General features: G+C 41.5%; 1 protein-coding gene across 2 annotated transcripts in view; it reads left to right on the top strand.

The window, feature by feature from the left end:
• The window catches only part of LOC115344264 (gamma-aminobutyric acid type A receptor subunit alpha4), a 50,809-nt gene extending 32,744 nt beyond the window's left edge, over positions 1-18,065 (top strand). The window contains exon 9 of one of the 2 annotated variants that reach the window (XM_030021256.1): positions 5,774-18,065. In XM_030021256.1, coding sequence (XP_029877116.1) covers positions 5,774-6,307 — 534 coding nt within the window. In that variant the 3' untranslated portion in view covers positions 6,308-18,065. The remainder of the gene's footprint in view (positions 1-5,773) is intronic. The other variant, XM_030021267.1, reaches the window with a different exon arrangement.
• The last annotated feature ends 6,518 nt before the right edge of the window (positions 18,066-24,583 follow it).

Here is a 24,583-nt window from a genome sequence, read left to right as displayed (position 1 = left end):
TTGCCAATCTTGGCTGTTAAAAATCAAATAGGAGATCGGTGCTGTAGATTCTTGTCATTAACGTATCGTAGCCAACCACAGAGCTTTATTCAATGAAGATGTCCTACGATTATATCAAAATACATATTCTTAGATTATTGTCAGAACTCTTGAGGACTTTGTCTATGCATGGACAGGAATTGTGCTCTTGAATCGTCCAGGATTTTGAAATTCTCATCCATAGTGTTTCTGCCAGTTAAGGTTCAGAGGCTGAATTCTTCTGACAGGATCAACAGCAAGAAGGTTTCCTCTTGAAGGAGGATACAGCAAAGGAGAGTACTTACAACTTCTGGCTTGGTGGTTGTTGTGAAGTGTGGGCTTGGTTGGACCAAGTCAGAATGACAGGCTATTTCAAAGGAAGGGTGAGGCATCATTTATGTAAGCAGCAAGTTGTTGTGTTTATAGAAAGGCAATCTTTATCAAATGTATTAAGGCTGGCATTGCATGCTGTAATATACTCCATTTTATGGTAGCTTCCAGGCACCCATTTTGCATTCCTGAGCAACACCATTTTAAACGTCTCCCAGAAACCTCACTGAAATGCCTCCAGAAAATCAGATCCTTTCTCAATCTAGAGTGGGAATGTAAAAAACGTGGACTCAGTATTTCCTGTGGAGCCCCATCTGGACTAGTGCAGCAGCTCTCTGTTGGCTCAGGATAACTGAGTGGTTTCCTGACTTGCCCTCAGAAAGGAATCTTTACTCAGATAATCCCTTCATTTTTTGGGTTGCATTTTAATTTGGCTTGCATTTGATTTTCATGTTTTATTTCTTGTTTTCATGCCTGTGGTGGGTTGACCCTGGCTGGATGCCAGGTGCCCACCACAGCTGCTCTATCAGTCCTCAACTGGACAGGGGACAGAAAATAGAATGAGAGGCTCATGGATTGAGATAAGGACAGGGAGAGAACACTCACCAATTACCATCACAGCCAAAAGAGACTCAACTTGGGGAAAAATTAATTCATTACCAATCAAATCAGGGTAGGGTAATGAGAAATAAAATCAAATCCTAAAACACCTTCCCCCCACCCCTTCCTTCTTCCCAGGCACAGCTTCACTCCTGAATTTTCTCTTCCTCCTCCCCTTCAGCAGTGCAGGGGGATGGGGAATAGGCGTTGTGGTCAATTCATTACACGTCTCTGCTGCTCCTTCCTCCTCAGGGGCAGGACTCGTCACACTCTTCCCCTGCTCCAATGCGGGATCCCTCCCACGGGAGGCAGTCCTCCTTGAACTTCTCCAATGTGAGTCCTTCCCATGGGCTGTAATTCTTCATGAACTGCTCCAGCGTGGGTTCCTTCCACGGGCTGCAGTCCTTCAGGCACAGACTGCTCCAGCGTGGGTCCCCCGTGGGGCCACAAGTCCTGCCAGAAAACCTGCTCCAGCGTGGGCTCCTCTCTCCATGGGGCCACAGGTCCTGCCAGGAGCCTGCTCCAGCGTGGGCTTCCCACAGGGTCACAGCCTCCTTGGGGCATCCACCTGCTCCGGCGTGGGGTCCTGCCCAGGCTGCAGGTGGATATCTGCTCCTCTGTGGACCTCCCTGGGCTGCAGGGGGACAGCCTGCCTCACCATGGTCTTCCCCACGGGCTGCAGGGGAATCTCTGCTCCGGCACCTGGAGCACCTCCTCCCCATCCTGCTTCACTGACCTGGGTGTCTGCGGGGTTGTTTCTCTCACATATTCTTACTCCTCTCTCCAGCTGCAATTGTGCAGGGCTTTTTTTCCCCCTTCTTAAATCTGTTATCCCAGAGGTGCTACCACCATCACTGATGGGCTCAGCCTTGGCCAGCAGCGGGTCTGTCTTGGAGCCGGCTGGCATTGGCTCCATTGAACACAGGGGAAGCTTCTAGCAGCTTCTCACAGAAGCCACCCCTGTAGCCTGCTCGCTACCAAAACCTTGCCACGCAAGCCCAATACAATGCCTCCAAACTAAATGCTACTGGTAGGCAGTAGGTTTGTGTTTCTTGCTGTTGTTTTTAAAAAGACTAAGTAACATAATTTTGGGAGGCAGCAAATGCTTTACCTATGTATATCATTTTGTCAGTCAGATTGTTATTATCACAGTATCCTTTTACTTGGGGTATGCACCATAGGTGACATGTCTATGGAATGTTTTGCTTAGTACAAACTGAATGATGCATTTTACTATGTTTTGCAATGTAGTGGTTAACCTGACTTCTGCTGTTGTCAACAGAATTTGGTTTGTTAAGGCTTGGCCATGGCATCAGCCTTGTTTAATGTTTTTATTAGTGACCTTGGCACTAATCTTCAGATGATGTAGAGTTGTGAGATAGCATCAGTACGGAGGAGGGATAGGAAGAAATGAGTTATCTTTATAACATTGAATAGAGGAATATATAGGGGTCATACGTGTACAACCAACAAGAATTTTTGCTAGAAACTTTTCAACTGGAGAAACCAAAAAGGAAGGATGCCCAAGTGCTCTGAAGGAGGAGAATGAGCTATTTTCATGATACAGTCTTGAGTAAGGCAAGTGCAGGAAAAGGATATATGAGGGGAGGTGGTGGGCAATGGTGCTGGGGAGGCCACCCTGGCGATGAGTGTGCATTCTGCTCAGCTTTGACAGGGCACGGAGCTGGGTGCTCACCACTCACAGTGGGAGTGATACAGCTGCCATGTTAAAAGAGGTAGCAGTGGGGCAGGACGCCTGCCTCTTATTTTGCTGCTGCACGCTGATTCTGCAAAACCTACTGGGGACAGGAGTTGGAATGTGTTCCCCTCAGAGAGGGCCTCTGGGGTGCATAAGGTATTGGAGCTAAGGACTGACCCTGGAGATTTTCTACCTCCAATATTTAAGTTGGTCCCAGCACTGTTAGAGTGAGTATTAATGGTTAACAGGCTGCCCCAGCAGTGGCCAAAGCCCCTGCTTTTCTGTGTGTAATGTAACATCTCTCTCCTTGAAACGTGCTTGTTTCAGTACGTTTCAAGGACAAGGTTCAATATTCAAGAATGCAAATCCAAACTATTACATTTGAAATAGTATAGATAACTTTATTCTAGAATAAACACTGTAATGGGACATGAGTAGTGGATTAAATAGCAACAGGTCTTATTTGGTCACGTAGATGATGGCCAAAGTGGGGAGAAGAGGAGGTATTATGCAAAAGTATCAATGGAAACAGGTTCCCACAAAAGAAATGGAGATGACTGTAATGTGAGAAGGAGCCTGGCTGTTACCTGTCTGTCTTACCAGTGTCTGTGGTTGATGGTGCACAGAAGGGAAGGATACTGAGGTTGCTGTTGAAAACAGGTGACAGTACAAGTGAGCAGGAGTGTTAAATGGTGCCTCTGTGAATTGCGCATAATTCTCTGTTCTAGTCTTGGGACCATTCTTTTATGGTTGCGCTTGGAGTGATTGAAGATGTGGTACTTCTATTCTCCAGCAGCACCACCTCTAAGCTACTGGTCCGATGTAGGCAGAGAGCAGGAGGGAAGCGAGACATGTCTTCATTCCAGTGCAGATCTACTTTACAACCCCTGTCCCAGCTTTTGCTCCCCAGGCACTGCTTGAGAGGTTTATGGTGGGAGAATTTTACTTGAGCAAAGCCAGATTGTCCAAGGATCTGCACGTAGAAGGTAAAACTCATCTCCTCAGAATGACTCTAGTGCCAGCTTCTCCATAGCACAGAGCTATTGTTTTGGACAGTGAACATTGATGACTTGCATCTGCTTAACTTTGCAAGCCTTCAAGAAACATGCAATACTCTATCAGGTATTACCAAGTCTCTAGCAAATGCACTCCTGTCCTGATTGTACTTTATAATTTCAATTTAGTAGTCTTGATAGCTGCTTTACTATTCCTGGGTCATTGACAACCCTAATGTGAAAAGTATCCAAATTGCACACCTGTGTGTACTTCTGCACTTCCCAGAGAGTGAGTCAGGCTTCTCTTTCAAACAGTACAATTAGTGTTTCTTTCATGAAATACCAGTTTCCTCTGGTGTTTATTCCAGTCCTCTGCTGCTTTGGATTGCAGATGCAGAAAAATAAATGAAAGGGATTGCCACGCTTCTATGCAAGAAGGAAAACTTTGGAACCTAAGAGGGATTCTTTGATATATCAACCATGAACTGGCAAATACATCAGCCATGAACTGGCATATAGCTGTGACAGCTTCAGATAAATTCAGGCCAACGGTATTGCCAGTCACTGATTTGTACTGCAATTAACAGGATTTAGGACCAACATTCTGGCCATGATGGGAGTACTGGAGATGTCAAGTGATTTTTTTTTTTTTTTTTTTTAATTATTATTTTTTCAGGTTTTTTTCAGCTCCCATTTCTCTGTTTCTTCTAGCTAAACAGCCAGGCACAACTGATGTAGCAGACAGACATGGTTGTCACTCTTCTCACTACTCGAGGTACTAGTACCTTGAATAACACCTGAGTTGTTCTCTGTTACTTCTCTGGGACTTAGCTGGATAGAACTGCTGCTGGATGAAGGAGGGAAGAGAGATCACTGCCCACTTTCTGTCCCTTTTACTTGTGCTGTGAGCTTTGGCAGGGCTCTCTGGTAGGGGTGAAGGGAAAGGGAGCCAAAGGCACAGCAGCAGGTGTGGTGCAGGGCAGTGCTTGGGAACAGTATCATCAGAGAGGTGCAAAATGTGATTTTCGATATACAAAAAGTGATTGTTTGGTCCTGCCTGTATTTAGACCTGTATTGCTGCAGTTGAGTATATGTACCCTATCTGCCATTAAATCTTTGTCTTTTGGAAAGCAGTGAGTCTTTGCACAAAATATATTCACATATTATATCTAAAATATAATATGTTTTATATTTTAGGTGCAGGGCTGAAGGTTCAAAAGTCTGTTCTTCAGGTACCTTTCCAGAAGGAGGTTCAGGAGATGTTAGGCTTCCTCTTACATGTGGAGAAGAAAGGCAGAGCCTGAGTCCCACTCCCAGAAGTCAGTAAAATGTTAAACTCTGCTGGATTTCCCACCTGTACTTCCTTATCTGTATTTCGGTTTCTCATCCAGCCTAATAAGTACTATTTGGCTTAAGTGTATCTTTCAGAAAGACATCCAGACTTGCCTGAAGACATCAAGTGATGGAGAGTTTACCACTTTTCTTAGTTAATTAATGGAAAAGAGTGGTTGATGAAAGACTGATTTATTCACTGGTTCAATTGCAGCTGGAGAACTTATTGCATGTGGTTGATGTGAAAAAACACTGCCTTTATTTCTGAAAGAGCAGCATTGTGGTAACTTGGTTTGGTAAATACTTGTGTTTTAATAGCATCTACTTTAGAAGACAGACTAGAGTTCCTAATATATGTTAGTTACTTTTCTGGAGATATAAAGCAGAAGTAAACCATCGTGGCTGGTAAGTTGCATCTAGAATGTTTTTATATCATCAGAGAAATAAGTAAACATCAGAGAATTTTATGTTGAGCATCAGCCTGGAAAAAAACCCTGACTCTAACCCAAGAATTCTTAGCCTCATGGTATTAAGTTTACATAGGTACCACATCACATGGAGTGTGATGCATCAGATGTCCCCACCCTGGTATTCCAGCCACAGGTAAAAGGAACTCTTGTTTATCGCTTTATATGTATTAAATCTATTTTCATGAGCATGCAGTATCTTTGTGCCTCAGGATCAAGCTACTGGTTATACTTGTGAGTATTACTCTGATAGTGCTTGATTATAAAGTTTCCATTGCTTCTGTTTAAGTGTTTATTTTAAGAATGACTAGTATTTTTTTGTAACTTTGCAGAGTACAGATGCCAATTCAAACGTGAGGAAAAGAACGAATGCCACAGTACAGTCTGAAGCTGATGGTGGGAGCCGAATTGACACAAGGCACAGCTCCATCCAGCCTCCCTCTGTAGCTCAGGGGTCTTCTGACATTACACCCCATTCCCTTTCTGCATCAAGTCCCAACCCTTTCACACGCATCAATGCATCAGAGACATTATCTTCTGCAAGAGCTACCCCTCCAGCTCCTCCTTCTACCCCAATTTTAACTGGATTTGTATCCCAGCATGCCACAGCTGGATCCCCTTCCATTCAGCACTTGCTTGGATCTAGACTGGAGCAGATTCAGACCACCACACCCAATACATTAGGAGCATCTGCAAAGCCATCTGCTGTCACACCACCTGCTCCCCCCGCCGCCCATTCTGGCACGAGTAAGATAGACAAATATGCACGCATTTTATTTCCTGTTACCTTCGGAGCATTTAACATGGTCTACTGGGTGGTGTATCTATCCAAGGATACCATGGAAAAATCGGAAAGTCTAATGTAGTTTTGCTGCTATGTAGTAGTTCCTAAATTATACTCACATTTGATGCAGAGTTTCTTCTTTTGAAACTATTTAAAAAGGTCAATAATTCTTATTTATAAAAGCTGTGTGCTACTTTCCCATTGTAAAGGCTGGAGTTATTGGGGATAATTAGTTAACTCCTACCAGAGTAATGGGTAACAGATTTGTCTTCCTCCCTTCAGCTAGCAGTGAACCATCACTCTCTTCAGACAGACTACTCTGGCTACACAGAACTTGCCTTTGGGAGGAATATGCACCTGAAACAAATCAAAGGCAGAGGTGCACAGCTGTGCAGTGGAACACACCTTGACTGCTAGGAATATGCATGTTGATTACTACAAATCCCTGAGGCACCCAGCACTGCTGTCTGGACACAGCATTGCATTCTTGGAGTGCAAGGTCCATGTCCTGAATATTTTGACAGTGCTTGCTAGACAAGGACTTTCCCTGCTAGATTAAAATTGGCAAAATGAGGGGGAAGAAAATGAACAGTGGGAAAAGAAAAGAGAGTCCAGCCTGGGAGAGTGCAACTCCAGAAAAGTTATGCAAAGGAGTTGTAGAGCTCCGTATATTTTTACTAAGCATTATTTTGCGTTGCAACCTGGGAAATTCTCACTCCAAAATAAGAATGAGTGAACATTGTAAAATCTGAAATCCGATGTAATTCTCAAAATTGGAGGTTTTTGTTTGGTAAGGTGATCTTAAGTGTGTGATTCTTCTTTGACCTTGCTGACCAGCTTGAGTGGATTTATTCCTAAATTACATCCGTTTTGGTAGATGAGGACCAGGCCCACAATGTTCAACTTTTTATTTGAATTCTTTTTTCTTTCTTTGGATGCTTTGTTGGGTTTTGTTGTTGTTCCCTCCCCCATTTTTCCGTCACGCTCCTCTGATTTCCTTTGAACATATATTTCCCCACCACCACCCCTTATATAATGTTTGAGTCAAGTTAAATTTTCAACACAGTTTTAAAAGTGGCTTCAAAATTAAGCAAAACAAATTTTCCTGTGCTTTGATGAGCATGGCTATGGCACATCTTTGAGTGAATGAGAGACACCCTTTTGTGAAGGAATGCTGTGACATAAATAAGAAAAGAAAATTTCTAGGTGGAGCCTGGGGAAAAAAAGTTTGTTTATGATCTGTTTGTTTCTCTTAAGCTATGGCATAGATAGGCACTTTCCTTAGTGGCTCAAATTGCAATATGCAAGCAGGCAACTTTATTAAAGAATTGAATAGTTTAAACCTGATAGAAACCTTCATCAGAAATGTTCTTTTCACCAGAATGGGTGGAAGATATGCTGGCAATAAATCTAAAAATGTTTGTCCAGATCCATCTGGCTAGGCAAATGGTTAGCATTTCTGCGCAGGTGACAAGTAAAAATCAAAGGCCAAATTCTCAGCTGTGATCTGGCTGTGCCTGGGTCTGGACTAATGCTTAGCTTCAGTTGATTGGAATAGCAGATTGGTAGCCTATTGTCAAAGGTTTATGCTGGGGGGCAAATCAGGTGAGTGTTGAATGGTTCTGTGTCCAGGTAATGATCAAGTGACTGATGGAGACCACAAGCAACTGGGGTAATTGAGGACATGCATAAGACTGCCTTAGACTATGTTGGGACAAGAATCAGAGTAAAAAGGCCCCATAATGGTGAAACTATGTCTGTATCTTTGTGCCTCTTTCTGTCTCTCCAAACCTTTTAGACAGTTCATGGCCGAGAAGCTGACCTTTAACGTACGGGACCTGGGAGACTGCAAGAGATGTGTACTACAGCATGTAGTATGGATCCCAGGCTGCTATTTTGTCTATAGCATTGGATTGTCAATGATAGAATACACAGGGTGTGGGAATGTCTTACATGACTTTATTATGATGTAGTGATATAAACAGTTACCTTAGTCTTTTTTTTGCTTAAGTGATGCTCTCAAAAGGCCAGGTGTGGTCCTTTCCTTTTTGTCTTTTACATCTAGAAGAAGTCTGGGATTACAACAGTCCTTAGAAAACCATTACACTTGCCATAGCACAGAACTGGAGATGGAGCACCCATGCAAGATGTCTATCTGCAGTAATTTGCATCTTTGCATGTATCTCTAGTTGCTGTAGCTGTTTCTTCCCTAATTTGGTCACATTGTTGCAGATTGTCAGAATAGAAGATAGTATACAAGAGATTGTTTATTAATTTTGTTAAACTGGAAGAAACAAAGCTAATCCTATGGTAATTATTGATCATAATTGCACAAACGATAAAGTATTTCTAGTATGAAGAATGATGGCCTTCTGTGTTAAGAGCCTAGTGTTTGCACCAGAAGTTACTGAAATGACTCTTTTCTGTCCTCTCTGATGAAAACCAAGGATGTTTTCTCTCAGGCAGAGCTTTAAACTATTCACTAGAAACAGCTGTCTCTTCCTTCCACCCATCCCCATATAAAGATTGTATAATCAGCTTTCTCAGTGCATTGTTCAGTAGGATCAACACTGGTTCAGGCTGTTTGACCGAGATCAATCTAAATGTGCTACTTGGATTCACTTTGTAGTTCCTGTTTCACTTTAAAGACTTATAAGGAGGAAAAAAGGATTGCAAAAATTGATAGATTCCAAATATTTATTTCTCTGCTTCCATTTTGGAAGAAATTTTTAGTGATACCCCAAGAAAAAAAAAATAATCTATTTTTAATCTGTCAATGTATTTCTGAAGCACCTTCCAACACTTGCATCCCTACATTCAAAATGAGATATATATAAAAAAAAAATCTCATTATGAGTCTAGGACTAATTTATTGTACTGTGCTACATTTTTGTGTTACAGCATATGAAGAAATTACCATAAATAGCTTTCCAAAGTACCTACAGACAATGTAAATAGGAATTTATTGTTAACATTGGTTCTTCATTATATTTAATCTCCTTGCAGAGTGATCAGAAACAGTGAAGAGCTTGCAGTATACTCAGTAATACTGGCAGGTTCTGAATACTGTGTAATTCAGAAGCACAAACAAAGGCAGGAATATACTAAATATAGTGGCCCAAATGTTCAACACTGCTAACTAAAATCCTAAGGGAGAATGTTGCAGGTGTCATTTCAGTGACCAAATGGCTTATTAGGCATGGGTTTGTGTGAGATGAACTCTACAGGAGCTATTTTTATTTTTTTTTCTGCTGGCTTTGTCGAACAATTTTTTCTTTTTTTTTTTTTTTTTTTTTTTTTTGACAGAACCATACTGATTTAAAACTAACCAAACACTTCAGATAAGTCATCGCTATCAACAGGAAAGGAAACTGGATAGAAAGCCAAAAACCCTTACCAGGAAACAGAGATAGATCTCCACTGACTGCTGTTTCCTCGGAGACATTGTTACCAACAACAAAACTCCCACAGATTGCAGTGATGCAGCCCCAACCACTAACACAGTCATTTGAGAAAACCAGTTAAAAACTCAGTTCAGGAAGATTGCCTTCACAGGAACTGAAGTGAATCTTATAGTCAATTGTGAGCAAGGTCAAATTTCTATCAGCCCGCTATTAACAGGTTTCACTGCAATTGCAAAAATAATGAAGCCGAGCAAGGTGGCATACCTAGACCCCAACCCTCCATGGTGACCTGAGCACTTAGAGCTCATCAGCAGAACTGGAGTCTGTTTCTCCTCCTATAAAATGGACTTGTCTCCATCAAATGGATGTTGATGGCATATTTCTTCTCCCGCGTGTCTTTTAAGTGGAAAAAAAGTAGACTTTGTAAAGTGTTTAGTCATCTGTTCTAGATTACTCTGTGACCAGGCAAGTAGACCATATGATAATTGAATGAAAGAGGTCAATAATTTAATAAGAAACATGATTAGAGCTTTTCTATTAACGAGGGCTAAAAGTTATTGATTACAGAGTGTTGAAGTGTAGCCTTTGGCATCTCATCATTTTTATTGTTCAGGATGGACCTTGCAAAAAATTGGGGAAACCAAATAACTCTATTTAAATAGGACTTAACCAGTATTTCTACAGAAAAGTGAATGACCTCCGCTTTTCCATGTGCACAGAATTCTGTCTCCTTCCACTTCTTGCGTACCTCCTGTATGTCATTTGGCCGCGGTGTACCTTACGCTGTAGTACAGTGTCTGTGTGCCGTGTGAGAACATCAGAGTATACAGTGTTTATTTATCCAGTTTATCCAAAGCCATGTCCCTTGTGCTATTGGAAGTGGAGGGAAGGCCAGAATGGAAGAAATGACCACACAGGTTGTGTAAGAGACACATATTGGCCACCTGGGACATTTTCCCATAGATGCTACAGGAGGTTTCCTAGGAGAATCTTTCTCAGTGTGAGAAGCTGGAGCATGCTTTCTCCTGTAGCACACTCTCCCTCTGAATCCCCAAAACTTCCAAGAGATCTGTTTAGAAGACAGAGTAGATCATGGACTTTGCACACCAGGCTCCAGAACTTTTGCTTGACCCAAAAGATTTAGGAGGAAAGAAATTTTGGTGAGTTTTTCCTTGTCTTCCTGGGACTTGCCAGTACAGCTTGACTGCGCTAAAATAGATAGGCGTTGTGTGGCTAGCACTGTTGTGAATTGCAGTACAGACAGCTGACAAAAAATTTGCCTGTGGTTTTATTTAATCCTAACATGGAATAACAGATTAGGAAAAAGGCAACTGTAGTGTTGAGAAGCCTAGGTGAAGTATAATGTTTACTGATGATTTGGATAAAGCCAAGGATGATCAAAGTTGTAGAAATATTACAGAACTGCAGAACTATGTGGCCGTAAGTTTGCGGCAGGTCGGTGGGAAGTGGGGAGAATAGGAGGTGCTTTTCTTCGTGGTCTGCCAAGCATAAAGCAGTACAGCATAAAGTTGGAGGAGCAAAACTCTATAAATAAAATTTCACTGAAAATCCAAAGGGTAAACAGCCTTATGGGGGTCAGTATTAACCACCCCCCCTAAACCCCCCAAAACTAGGAAAAAGTCCAGGAAAAAAGAAACCAGTTAAGTGACAATAGCATCTTTTCTCCCCAAATACATTTTTTTTTATTTTTTCAAGACCTTATATTTCTTTTACTGTGTGATTCCAAGGTAAGTTACTTATATTTATATTGTTGTAAGGACCTGTACTGGTATCCACTGAAATCAGTACGTGTTTTTCATTGACTTTGATGCACTTTAAACAGGAAGTTTACTGGAAGGAAAAATGCACCATTTTGAAAGTCTGATATGCGTTAATTTGTACAGTCTTCATTTGTAGGTCTCTTCTTGGAGTCAAGATGTAGCTTTTTTTGGAGTATGAGTGTGGTGAGCAGTTTCAGCATGTTCTGAGTAAATCAGACTCTGAAAGTAAGTTTTTGGCACATCCCAAGCAGGTGAGAGTAGCGTGAAGTACAGAGCACTCTGGAAAGATCTTTCTTTGCTAATGTTACGGTCTGTGCTCTTAACTGGAGGGAACAAAAAATGCAATTACTGTAAAATTGGTAGAATTTGTAAAACATATTTGGTTTTCACATGAATTAGACAATGCGGTAGGTATTTATTTCAGAATTGGGTAACATTGCCTTCTGGTCTGTAACTTAGTGCATCTACAAATATCTCTTAGACTTTCTTATGCCTTTTATGTTATTCCACTAAAAAGGACTTCAAAGCAAACCAGTTACTATCCACTGCCGTTCACTACATTTTTTGGTCATAATTCTATTTTCATTTTGTTGTGCAAGAGAAACTGAGAGCGTGATGGCTTCTTTAAAATAAAAATAACATCAGCAAAAATAAAAAGCTTTGGAGATTCCCTTTTTAGAAAACCATCCAAACTCCCATCAATTACTGAATGCTCTTTTTAAATAATAGCATAGTTTTAGCATTTAAAAATACTAATGTGATCACAGCCTGGATACATATATATATCTATCCATTCAAATAGTATGAATTCCCTGAAGTGTAAGGGAGACAGGCTCAAGATGCACTTGCAAGCAGTCTTGTTTTGAAAGATTACCTTTCTGGATGGAAAGCACTGTGTGAGGTAGGTTTTTTTTTAATTATTATCATATCTCTATTTTCAAGAAAAAGATCCTGAGGAAAAATACAGTACTACTGAATTTAACCCTCTACTAGCACAGAGATCTAGGTTATTTCCTGCTGGTGATCTTCCTGTTGATCTCCTTCAACATTTGGTGTGTGTTTTTGTGACTGTTGTAGCCATGTTGCTGTTAACTGACGTAGCACTCTATGGGTGATCTGATGGCATAAAGAAGCATTTAAAGGAATAATAATTATTTGTGAATATGTTTTCATCCTTGATAAAACTTAACTGGAGGTTTGTAGAAGCAGGTGGCAGTATGAAGCACGCAGCTGGACTTCTGAGCTTGATGTATTACAAAATTTAGTCGAGTACTGCTTTGTCTTGCCTCATCATCTTGTGCTGGTGGCTAATCTCCATGGTAAGTAAAGATGCACAAGGATGGAGGACTTGGAAGTCAAGAACACGTACAAGTATTTCTTCAAAGTGCTTTCAAAGTATGAGATAGTTAACCTTGTTACTGACAGTAACTTTGCAGTCTGCTTTACGTTTGCAAGCTTGAAAAGCTCCTTGTCTGCTAGAATGTACCAAGTCATCAAATGAATAACAACATACTTTTCATAAATAGATGATTCTGTATGTACATGCATTTCATTTTTTATTAATTTGTGGCAACAGTCTCTGGCACCAGACCAGTGTTGGAGATTTGAAGAGTTTCAGATAACCAGAATTCTTGTAGAATTACATAAAAATACCATGTTGTCTCATAGATGCATTCCTTTGCAGATCAATACCAGCAGCACGTTCATGGTGGAAATGAATCCACTTGTGCAAAATCCTGGCCTTGAGTATTTAACCTGTATTTGAAGGGCTCATGAAGCATATGGGGCAGGGCAGGACTTTGGACACATTTGCTTTAAGAGGCTTCTGGATTGGAGCTGGCTTATGTCCTGCCATTGTCTGAAGCAGTCTGCACCAGACAGACCACAAGCAGAATCCATGGTTTTGGGTTTGGTTTTTTTTTTTTTGGGGGTGGGGTGGGGGTGTGTGTGTGTTTGGGGTTTTTTGTTTGTTTTTTTAAGACCATGATTACTCTACCATAAAACTGTATTACCACTGAAGGTAATGCTCCCACCTTCTTCCTTACTGTCTTGCTTTGTGTGGGGAGAAGTATTTGTGTGGTCATGGTGAGCTGGCCGAAATAATTTGTCTAGCTAAAAACCAAGTTTGTCTTGTTGTCTTTTGGCTGGTTAGTAACCAGTGGGATCAGTTCTCTGATCAGGCTCCTTGTCTTAGTGCTGGTACAAAGGAGGTGGTGAGGAGGCTGGGATTGATGTTTTGAGCTGGGTTAAAGCTGGTGTGAAACCACAGCCTGAGAATTCTCATCCTGCCTCCACTGGCATTAAAAAAAAGGTGCTCTCAGGCTTTTTCGAACCTCAGGTGCCCTCTGTAGTAATTTTTCCTCCACAAAGGTGATTTCGTGAATTACATCAATGACAAATAATGGACAAAAAAATAGAAAATGCAGGCCAGAATTTATGAAAGAGCCCAAATCAATAAAGTTATTTGAAGAGAGAGAAAAGGAAGAGAAGGGAAAACATGAGTAAGGATGAAAAATTAATTTCTTGCTACCAAGCAGTTATTTTAAGATATGTCCTATTAGAGGTACTAGAACAGCATCTGGCAGGAAACAGCCTAGAAATAATTATTTCTTCATTATAAGTATAATGAGAAAGTAATAAAGAAAATAAGTTGCTAATGTCCTCTTAGAAACATTTGTGTTCCATTGAAGTTGTTTTCATTAAAAAAAGGGTATTTTCATCATCAGCCAGGAAGAATTGGGAGACAGAATGGTAAGGGAAAAAGATTGTTTTATTAAGTATTACTGTTTCCCTGTGGTTTAGAGCATTTCTCAACCAAAAATGTAAACAGTAACATTTTTTTTTTATCTTTTGGGGACTCCATATATTTAATTTTCAGTAATGAAGCACTGTGGAACTTAAAGCATTTAACTTACTTTATGTTTAAGAGACTGAATACAGAGATTGCTGCCTCTGATTTAATTCAGTTATAAAAGGGGGAGGGCAGAAAAGAAAAAAGCTTTTATTACACTAACAGCCAGTTTTTAGAAGTATGATGCCTTCCTGCTAAATCTGAAGACTTCACTCCTCTACCTGAATTCATGGGAACTTTTTAGTACTGAGCATTTCTGATAATCCAGTCAGTACTACAGCTTGTGGGCTGTGGCTGCATTTAAGGTAGACATGTCTGAAAATGTACATCCACAACCTCGGCACTTGCACAATGTGGATCCCATGAAAGGCAAAGATGCGTCTGTAACCCACTGTATGGGTCCGTGAGAGCTGTTATGTTGATGTGGGAGAAGTTAGGAACCTATGGTTAGAAATAGAGGGGAGGAAGGAGAGTGAGACTGCCTCTTTCAGAGACAGTGCAGATCTTATATTGAATTAAGCCACTTATGAAAATGCCCTCTACTCTCTTTTCCAAGTAAGCAGCTTAGGTACCAGCTGAGTGCAGTGTGGAATTCAACACCGACTGCGAATCCTGCCCGAGGATCAGCACAAATTAATCTGTCCTCAGGTTTCTGATGCAGTGACTGGAAGACTGGAAAGACGTGAGCTAGCAGCTGCTGCCAGCTGGGATGCATCCATGTTGCTGTGCATCCAAACTGTACCATGGGGCATCAGGGTCCTCGGAGCACAGGGGTGGGATGGAAAATGCTTTCTTGGAGTACAAAATAGGGCAGCCTGAAGCTGAAGAAAACTCTTCCTTCAGCTCAGCACTGCTGGTACTCACTCTAACAGCACTGAACATCCCAAAGGAGGACCAAGGTATATTGCAGTCTTGTCTTCTCCTTGCATGTCTGCTAAATGCTCTGATATGGAGAGTGGTGGGAGTGACAAGTACATGTATGGTAATGAAACAGAGCATGCTTAGTGCTGCTGCCTGGTAAGTACTCACAGTCTCATGCCAGCAGTTTGTGGGCCTTCCCAGAAGCAGAACTGCATCGCTGAATTTTTGTAGGTACAGTTGTTATGCCCCTACTACTTCTCCCGCAGCTTAAACATTGGAAAAGGGGTTTTCTCTATGACGCTCATTTCTCTGTTTTGTTGTGTATTTGTGAAGAAGAAAATCAAGCTGAATTTTTCTCTAGTTCTGTTTGTTTATTTTTTTAAAAAAAGAGGTTTCCTCACCTGCACACATGGAAATCACAAGCTCTGTTGCAAACTTTGGGAAGGTAGCAAACACTTCTAAGCCAACTTCTGGAGACTCTCTATGCTTATTAAAAAGACAGCATTTGTTTTCAAGTAAAATCTCTCATTTGGAGAGTATTTAGTTACAACTTTTTAAATGAGCTGTAGTTTATCAAAATATTTTCTCTGTACTGAAAATGTGAATTTTATTTGTAGCCATTTCACGTAGGAAGGTAAGACACAATGAATGTACGTGGGTTTTCTGTTAAGCTAGTTAATATATGTCACAGTACGAAAGATGCTTAGCTAAGTATCCATTTCATAAATACATGGATTGTATTTTTTTTTTCTTTTGAGAATATGGAGATCATATGTAAACGGAAGGTGGGTGGATTTTGTAGAGAGATTTAAAAAGGCTACTTCTCACTTCCTATCTTGATATCATATGCATAAACATAGTGAAACCAGGTAAGAGAAAATACGTGAGTAAAAGACAAGACCTTCTTTGATCTTCACACTCTCGATTTTTCTTACTAAGTACGCGAGTTAACAGCTTCCCTATACGCTTCCACATCTTCCCTCTGCTGTGCCGTGGGGGGAGTGCAGGAGGCAACGCCTTTTCAAACAAGACCTAGGAATTTTTAGGTTCCGTTCATCAGTCCAGTCAGGAAGGCACTCGGTCAGTGCTGGCCTTGCTGAGTTAGGAACGTGGTTTCGTAGGTGTAAATTTAGTCCTGATGGAGCAATCTGTTCAGCAGGAGAAGGTATCCCAGTTCTGGGTAAGAACAGCTGAGGCTGGAGACCATTAGGCGTTTTGCTGAGGTAAGCCGTAAGAGTGGAATTAGGCTTGAGAGCTGCTCATTAGCTATTTAAAACCCCCTAAGTGTACAAACTAAACCCACGCTTCAGCGTGTCCTGCCACTTTTGCGCTGTTTTGATTCGGTCCGGACCCGTCCCTGCCTTTGCTGCCTTGCCTCGTGGCTGAGGTGGGGGGCGGCCGCGGCTGGGGCGGCGCAGGATTCGCACGCCTGCCCCTCGGCTGCGCGCCCGCTCTGCGCGGAGCATCACCAGGGTGGGCAGCGGAGCCTCGGCATGTGCTCGTGCCGGTGGCAGATGAAACCTGACAGTCGAGCAGCGTGGGTAGGGTTGGAGTACTGAAGCGGTGGTCTTTAAAGATTGTTGCGTGGGTTTCAAGATCCGTTGTTAGTGCTGTGGCATAAAGCACTTCGGATGCTTGAAGTACAAGTTGGTTGTAGAGCAGACAAAAGATTTTCTGGTTTCTACATTTTCTGGATGAGTGCTAGCACTGCCAGCCTGCTCGTGCTGTGTGCTGCTGTGACAAGGGCCGTTTGACTTGGATGTATGTGAAGAGTGTTGCATCACTAGCAAATACACAGAGCAGTGACAGTATGTTAAAAGCCTGGCTGCAGACACAGTATTTACTTGCTGGTAATAAGTAAATAAGCCCCCAATGTTTGCCCCAAGTTCCTGTTTCTCCTTACCTTTACCTACTGCCCTTGCGCTCTGCCAATCCTGCCAGTTTTGATATCCCAAATTGCTGAGGCACTTCTGTGAGCTGTGAAAATTGGTCCATCTAACAAATGATGTGGAACGTCCTTTCTTTCGCTGTCTCAAATCACAGTGGTCAGAGAGGCAGGCTGGGGGATACTGCTGTGCTAATTCAAAGTGTAATAGCTGTACCACCTGAGGAACCAAAAGAAAAAGGAAATTTCTACATGATGTGCAGCAGCTGCTATAGCTGTGTGTTATTTTTAAGCCGAAAAAAGTAAAAAGCAAGAAGATGGTATTTACTGGTGTTTTAATTAACTGTAAGCTTTTCTTTTCCCGTGAAGCCCTGTCCATTGTAACCAAAGCATTAGGGTTTAAGCTTAAACATTGTAAGGAATACTCCCAGTGAAAAATATGAAGCTTCTTGAAGTATTTTTATCTTTGTTTTCTGTAAAAGCCGTGGCATGCAGAAAATGCACACTAAAGCAGCATAATAGAAATGCTTCTTTAACACCCTCTTAGGAAAGTCCCAAATCCCCTAACTTCTCTGTCAGTAATTTACTACTACTGCAATATGTGACTGTCCTAGATGCATGTTGCAAGAGTTTCTGTGCCATGCCAAATTCTGATGTTTATCCCTTTTGTATTGACTCATACATGGGGAAAAAATGAAAGGAAATCAAAGCAAGGGAAGCATTGGAGTTGAGTTTTTACACTGTTCTTTGTGCACTTTTTTGTTGCGTGGAACAATGTGGCTGGGAGGACTGGAAGAATCAGAGGTTAACTAGATTATTTGAATGCATATATTCAATGCTGGTCACCTGACTATACTAACAAACTTAAAAGGTGGTTTGATAGCTGTCAACTTGTTTTGCTATTGTGCAGCTTAACTGTTACCTTCCTGTATTATGAACATCTATGTATTTGGAAAATAAATCCATCTTGCAAGAAAGATTGTGCAAAAAATTGTTCCTATTATACTCCAGTGTATATTGCTGATGTCAAATAAAATACAATTGTGAGAGTTCTTAAACAGTTGTCTCTAATTGTGGCCTGAAGCAGGAAAAGGAAGGAGTATAGTAAACTTCTTCGATATGGATCCTCCTGCAGTTATTGCTGGAATATTGATGTTAGCTAAATGGTTCAATCAACCTGATGCTTTATATATGAACGGATAAAGGGATGGGTTTCATCAGCAATATGATGATTGATAATCTGTTGTATAATTTATTAAGATGGCACACCAGTCTACTGATGCATCATTGTCAAGATGTGTCTCGCTATGTTAATAAGCTAAAAGCAAAATAAATTACCTTGCCTCTCTCACAGCAGCAGAAACAAATAATACACATACTAGTAGTGCCCACTTTATTCTCTCTCTCTCTCTCTCTCATTCCTCTGAGGTAATCTAACAGTGCTTACTCCTTGCCTTACCTGCCAATGGGCCAGTTGTCAGCTGCTCTACTTCTTTACATGACCTAAAGTGATTTTTCTAATATTCTGTGCTTGGGCCTGGTAAAGCTTCCATGCATTAAAAAGGCATAGACTTGCAAAAAACTGTGTTTCAGTAAGGGTGAAAAATACCTAGCAATAAATATGTGTAGAGAGAGATGTATGGAGAAATCATTTCAGTATGTGTGGTGGCCAGTGCAAGGCAGGGAGCAGGGCACCCTCATTTCTTTTGCTAAGTGTGGCCAGGACCATCAAATCTTTTTGCAGGCTGAGATGAGAGCTGTCAGAATGGCTTACAGCGCTGCAAAGTGCTGTAACTGCTGCTTGCTTCAGGCACAGATGTTGATGCCAAGAAATCTGCTCTGTTTGACAACCACAGCTGGTTCATAGATTTGGGAGACTCTACATCCCTTTCTCCTGGCTTCTGTGGCTGTACTTTTTAAGGCTGGTGCACAAATTATTCATATGTCCTGCTGCTGCCACTTAATGCTGTATGGTATGTTGCTGCCCCACACACCACATTTTATTAATGGCACTTGTATTGATTAGGCAGGAAATTCTGCTGTTAGGCTACAGATGAGGCTTGTTTAGCATCCGGGGAAAGTTGCCATTGACTTCAGTGGATGCTGGGATCAGGTTTTATGCAAGTCAGAACTCTGGCTGCTGGTCGTGTAAGAGGAATTCAGTCTGCAGGCTGAAAGCAATTAGGAACTTTGCTCTGGGCTGTTGCAAATCACTTCCTAAATTCATTTTTCATACCTCTTCATGTACTTGGGCGTGATTAGTGTTTCTTGAGAGCGCTAGGATCTGTTCCTGGTAGTTAGGAGCATGAGACTTCTGTTGTATGTGTATCTTCAGTCTGAGTGGAAGGGAGCTGAGCCTGGGTTTGCTGTCTGGGTGGTCTCGCTGGGGGCCTGTGAAAAATCTGAGATTGAGCTGGGAATAGGTGCTCTTGATTCCCATTAAAATGTTCTATATATAGTACTTAATACTTCTTAGAAGAGAAACACCACAACCAAGGAGGACTCGGCTGGGGAAGCTGGGTTCTGGCTCTTTGCCTGCCACTGTCTTCTGCCCTTTTCCTCCTTCCTTTCTGCAGGGCTGGGTCTCACAGGTGTATTCTGGGATGCTCTGTTGCAATGGTCCTGGAGAAGAGACAGGTAAGTATGCCGTTACTTGAATAAAAAGTCCTGGTCTCAAATGCTGAATATTGCTTTTAATCTACTGAGCAGACTCTGACCTGGAACATATTAAAGGTAAAACCAGCTCAGCCTGTTAGATTGTCTGAGATGATAAGATGAAAATTGTCTAGGAAACCAACCAAATGACAGCTCCAGATATAAGTGAAAGAACACCTGGGAATAGGCTGGATGTAACCCATGTGGCTTTTCATAGCTTATGCTAGCAAGTGTCATGTCAGGATGACAGCCAGCGCAGGCAGAGACAGGCAGGCAGTTGTATTGACTTCACCTTGGGAGAGGGCGCAGCTGAGTGAGGCTGGAGGAGGAATTCAAGACACAGGGTGAAGGGTAGTCCCAGTGTGAGAGTGGGAAGGAACTGGTCACAACCTGATGTTATTAGGCGAGGGAAGACGAAGGCAGGAATTGATGTGATTAAGCCAAGATTTAGAGAAATTATATATCAAAGGCTTGTTTTCAACTTCGTTGGAAAGTGATGCTGAAGGGTAGTCTTTAAGAGGAGCAGAGGACTTACCTGTATTGCTGAGCTGGCTTTAATGCTGGTGAAAGCCTTTGGACAGGAATTACGTTGCTGGCCCAAGGGATGGTGTGAAGGGACTCTTACTGGAGAACTAGCAGGCGTGAAGCTGTTGGGACAAGATGCCAAAGGCATTCCAGGATGGGAAATGTGTCCAAGCATACTCACTAGTATTTATTGCAATTTTGGAAATGTTTCCTATATGACTTTTTCTGTTTGCTCTATGGAGATTTTTAGTTTTTCAACTGAGAAAATTTCATCTTGAACTACAGAAAATTCATTAAAAATGTATTGAAGTATTTTCTTTTTCAGATGACAAGAAGCTGAATAAAGAGCTACTCTGAAGTGTTGTTCACAGCATTAGGAGAACATGCCAAAACAACACGAACAACTCAGGGCTCCCCGGCGTTGTATCTACTGGGTGGTTTTTTTTAATCTGGTTACAGACTGAGGTACTCTTTGTCCTTTCTTTACAAGGCTAATGGTTAGAGCACTTGCCCATAAAAGACCTTCAGAGACTCCTGCCCATTTTACAAGGTGTATATAGGTGCAAGTTCCCAGATGACATAAACCAACTGTAACCATAACATGAAGTAACCATAACCAGTGGGCTGTTACAGGAAAGGAGAACGCCCACGGGGTCCCTTGAAGCATACTAGAAGGTTTTTGCTTCAGGAGTCTGTCCGGGATCTGGAGTCGGCGAAGGTGCGTGATACAGTTGCTGGTTCAGGAGATAATTTCGGACACATTTTTTACAGTGTTTCTGGATCCCTTGTTTGAGGAACCTATACGCCCAGGGAGCCTTAGCACTAGGTAACATTGTATGTGGAGTATGTATAGACCACTGTTAGAGTGCCTACAGATGTTGCTGGATTTGGCCCTGAATACTGCTAAGATAGCAGCTGATAAAGCAGTTTATGGCCTTGTAATATGGGAACTGGACTCAACTGGAGAGGCCCAAGTGTTACGTGGGTTGTATGGAGACAGATCCAGCTATAGGAGGACTATTTGTCCCCAGGGACACAATCATCCTGTGACCTCCACCCTAGCTTTGTGGCTTAAATGCTGTAGTGGTTTTGATACTTGGCTCAAAGAAAAACTTTGTAAGGGTAGATGTAGGCAGTCAGAAATTAAATCAGCCTGATTATTTACATGGGTCTGGGCCTGTCTGAATGATTTTTGCTACTGCAATATAGCAGCCTCTTTTTTACCATGCAATTGACTTTGGTTCATTTATTTATTCTCCTCAGTAATGTTCTTTGCTTTTATGGAAACCAATTGCATCTGTCAGTTTAGGCTCAAAGTTGTGCTGTTTTTTTTTTTCTAAATTTCCAGCTTCTCTAAACAGCATTGCATCTTTGTTATGTGATTCATTGTGGGCTATAAAGCACAGCAATGCCTTGGTAGGTGGTGTGTGTAGGCTTTGCTTCATATGTTGAGAGCTGAAGGTTGAGAAGGTGGGATGCCTTGGGGCTGCAGAAGAAGGACCCTGCCAGATTCCCTGGCCATCACACGGGAGGAGATGTTTGAGGTCTGCTTCCATGCTCTCCATGTGTCTCCCAGCCTCTTCAAGCAGCTTTATTGTCTGAGAGTCGCTGCAGGTGGCATTACCCTAAAACCCCTTTTCAGTATGTTTTAACTTCAGCATATAAGATTGCAATAAATATCTCCTTTGGAGAGCAAGTGTGGTAAACTTTATCCCTGAATTTGAGAAAACATTATAACTGGTTGTGAATGTAGCTACGTAAATAAGGAAATTGTGTATGTCTGCTCCACTTCTCTAATTGGAAGCCTCTCTTTCTGTGATTTTAAAAGCCTGGGATCCTATCAGCATCTTGGGCTTTGATAATTTTCACATCCACCTAGATTAGCTAAGATGTCAATATTGATGCTTCTGAATATATTTAGTTATCAAACTTGTGACCACTTGTAGATCACTGTATCTGTCAGACCTTTTTCAATCAGTTCTTGTATAATGCATGTTTTATCTTGCCCTTATTTTCATAGGTTCTTGTTAATGAGCTGCATTCTAAAATATGAGCAATTAGACTTCTCTGGGACAGAGTAAAATCACATGAGCATAAGTGGCGATCAGCTTGCTATTGCAAGTGGTGATGGGAAGAGGAGTTGGTTTGGCAGATTCTGAAATCTGTGCAAAATACCTGTGTCTGTATGCCAAGAAAGGTTTGGAAAGAGTTAATCTCTAATGGATTACTCATTTCTCTGTCTGAGGCATCTGTGGGCAAAGCCTAATAATTAGGTGTATCAAAACCTAAATATGAAAACTTTTGTTCGTGTTCTGTATGTGCCTTTTAAGTACTTAGCCATTGAGTGCTCATTGTGGTCATTGAAGCTCTGGCTTGGAATGCAAAAGCAGTGCATATAAATGCTATCAGTAGGGAAGAAAAATGCTGTCATCAGAGGCAAAAATACAGAAGGTGTGCTGGAAACATGAGACCTGCGCAGTTTGCTGAAAAAAGAAAAATGCACTTAGCAGCAACTCGGCAAGAGTTTTTAGCCTGGAGGTAACAAATTATAGAGATGTCCCACTGTAAACCTGAGTGAAGCCCAAAGGAGTGGTTGAGAAAGATGAGGTGTTTCCCTTTAGGCCACCTCAGGAGAGTCCCCCTCTAGCATCCTCGTCTCTGAAATCCCTTTCTGAGAACCCCTAGCGCTCTGATAAACATAGGATAACGAGCCAGGGATCCTACGGGAGGAGAACCAAGAACCTTTCCTGTGAAGCTCTGGATTGCAAACCCTGGGCTAAGTGCTGGTCATTGCAGCTTTCTGGATGAAAACAACATCCAAACCTATAGTGGAGTTTGAACCTAAACACAAGCAGATGCTATTTCACGGTGATACCATTGCAAAGGCCTTGCTTCCTGCATTTTTTTCTAGGAATGGGGAGGAGGAGAGAAGGCCAGGTGACAGGGAAGTAAAGGTGGGCAGTGGATGGGAGAGGAAGGCAATTCTATTCTCGGATAATCTTGATGTAATTTGAACAATATAAAAATTTTTTTTGTTTTCCAAGGTACTTTAAGGTCTTGGGGTCACTGTTCTTAGGTCTTTTTGTCTAACAAGTGTGCTGTGGAATGCAAGTCTTGCTAAAATGTTTAAATTTGGTTATGTAGAGACTTGCACTGAACTCCACATTAAATCCTTGGTTAGGTATCCAGTCTCTGTCCCAGCACACACTGTGGTCTGGTTGTTCAATCAGATGGGAAGAAATGACCAGTGGCAGCGACAGGTTACAGGTGCTCAAAGTGAGAGCTGGGGGAATGAGCCTGAGCATTCTCCTGTTGTTTCATGCAGCTTGATTTAGCATTACCTTGTTCACATGAAAGTCAAATTCATTGAGTAAATTACCTTATATAGTGTGAGCATCTCTTACTTCCATTATCATAGGAGCAGGGTGTGCTAAATTGAGGAAATCAACCAAATCATTACTTAATCGTGTGCTTAATTCATTGTCATGGATTTTCCCCATGAGTATTGGTTAAGTCCTTGCAAATGCATTGCTGTTGCATTTCTCTGTAACCGTTATTTCATTTTTTTTCACTATTCAGTTAATACATATTACATTAATGTCTTTAAATTTAGGTGACCTCACAAGAAGTTAATTCAGGTTACAAATAGCTTTGTGTGTTACATGTTTATTTAAAGAGTTTTCTAGGGAAACTTGTATAGAATAAAGCATTTTGCAAGAGTCATGAAGAAATGAGAGAAATACAGAAGATATTTTCTACTGTGTTTGTGCTGGAGCTACTGAAGAGTGAGGTATGGATCCCTACAATGGCCAAATAACAGTGGTCCAAGGCCACCAGATTTATTCCCAAATCCTGGTTTTTTTTCATTTAGACTTTGTCCCATATATTGTTTCTGTTTCTCTCCTCTGCTTTTCAGTTCCTGCTTTCCTATGTCCAATGTTCCTTGCCGATCTCTCTTCGTAACTAATTCCCTCAACTAACCTAATAATTGACTTCAATGGGACTTGAGGACATGCTCAAGTGCTCTCCTGAAGAAGGATGCTCTAGTTAATCAGAACTGAAATTGTCTGTGAAGTAAATAACATTTATGAAGAGTTTTCTGAGTTATGAATAAATGCAAGAACAATTTATTCATGTTCATTTTGTCACAGATTATTCATAAATCATTCAGGCAGCTACATAAACCTCTCTCAGATACCTGGTGTGGAAAAGAAATAACCCTACTTACATATTCATTTAGGAGTTTTGTTGGCATCCCCCAGTGCAGTAGTTTTACTCTGCAGTCCAGTGTTTGGACAGTGAAAAAAAGACATAGTTTTATCTCTTTCTTGCTTTTGTTTCTTCCTGACTACATCTGTACTAGAAGTTAAACACCTAAACTAGTCTCTGGAGTGGT

The sequence above is a fragment of the Aquila chrysaetos genome, chromosome 1 (assembly GCF_900496995.4).
Source record: "Aquila chrysaetos chrysaetos chromosome 1, bAquChr1.4, whole genome shotgun sequence".
NCBI classification, from domain to species: domain Eukaryota; kingdom Metazoa; phylum Chordata; class Aves; order Accipitriformes; family Accipitridae; genus Aquila; species Aquila chrysaetos.
Note: the sequence above shows the minus strand (reverse complement) of the source record. Positions and strands in the feature narration are given on the sequence as shown.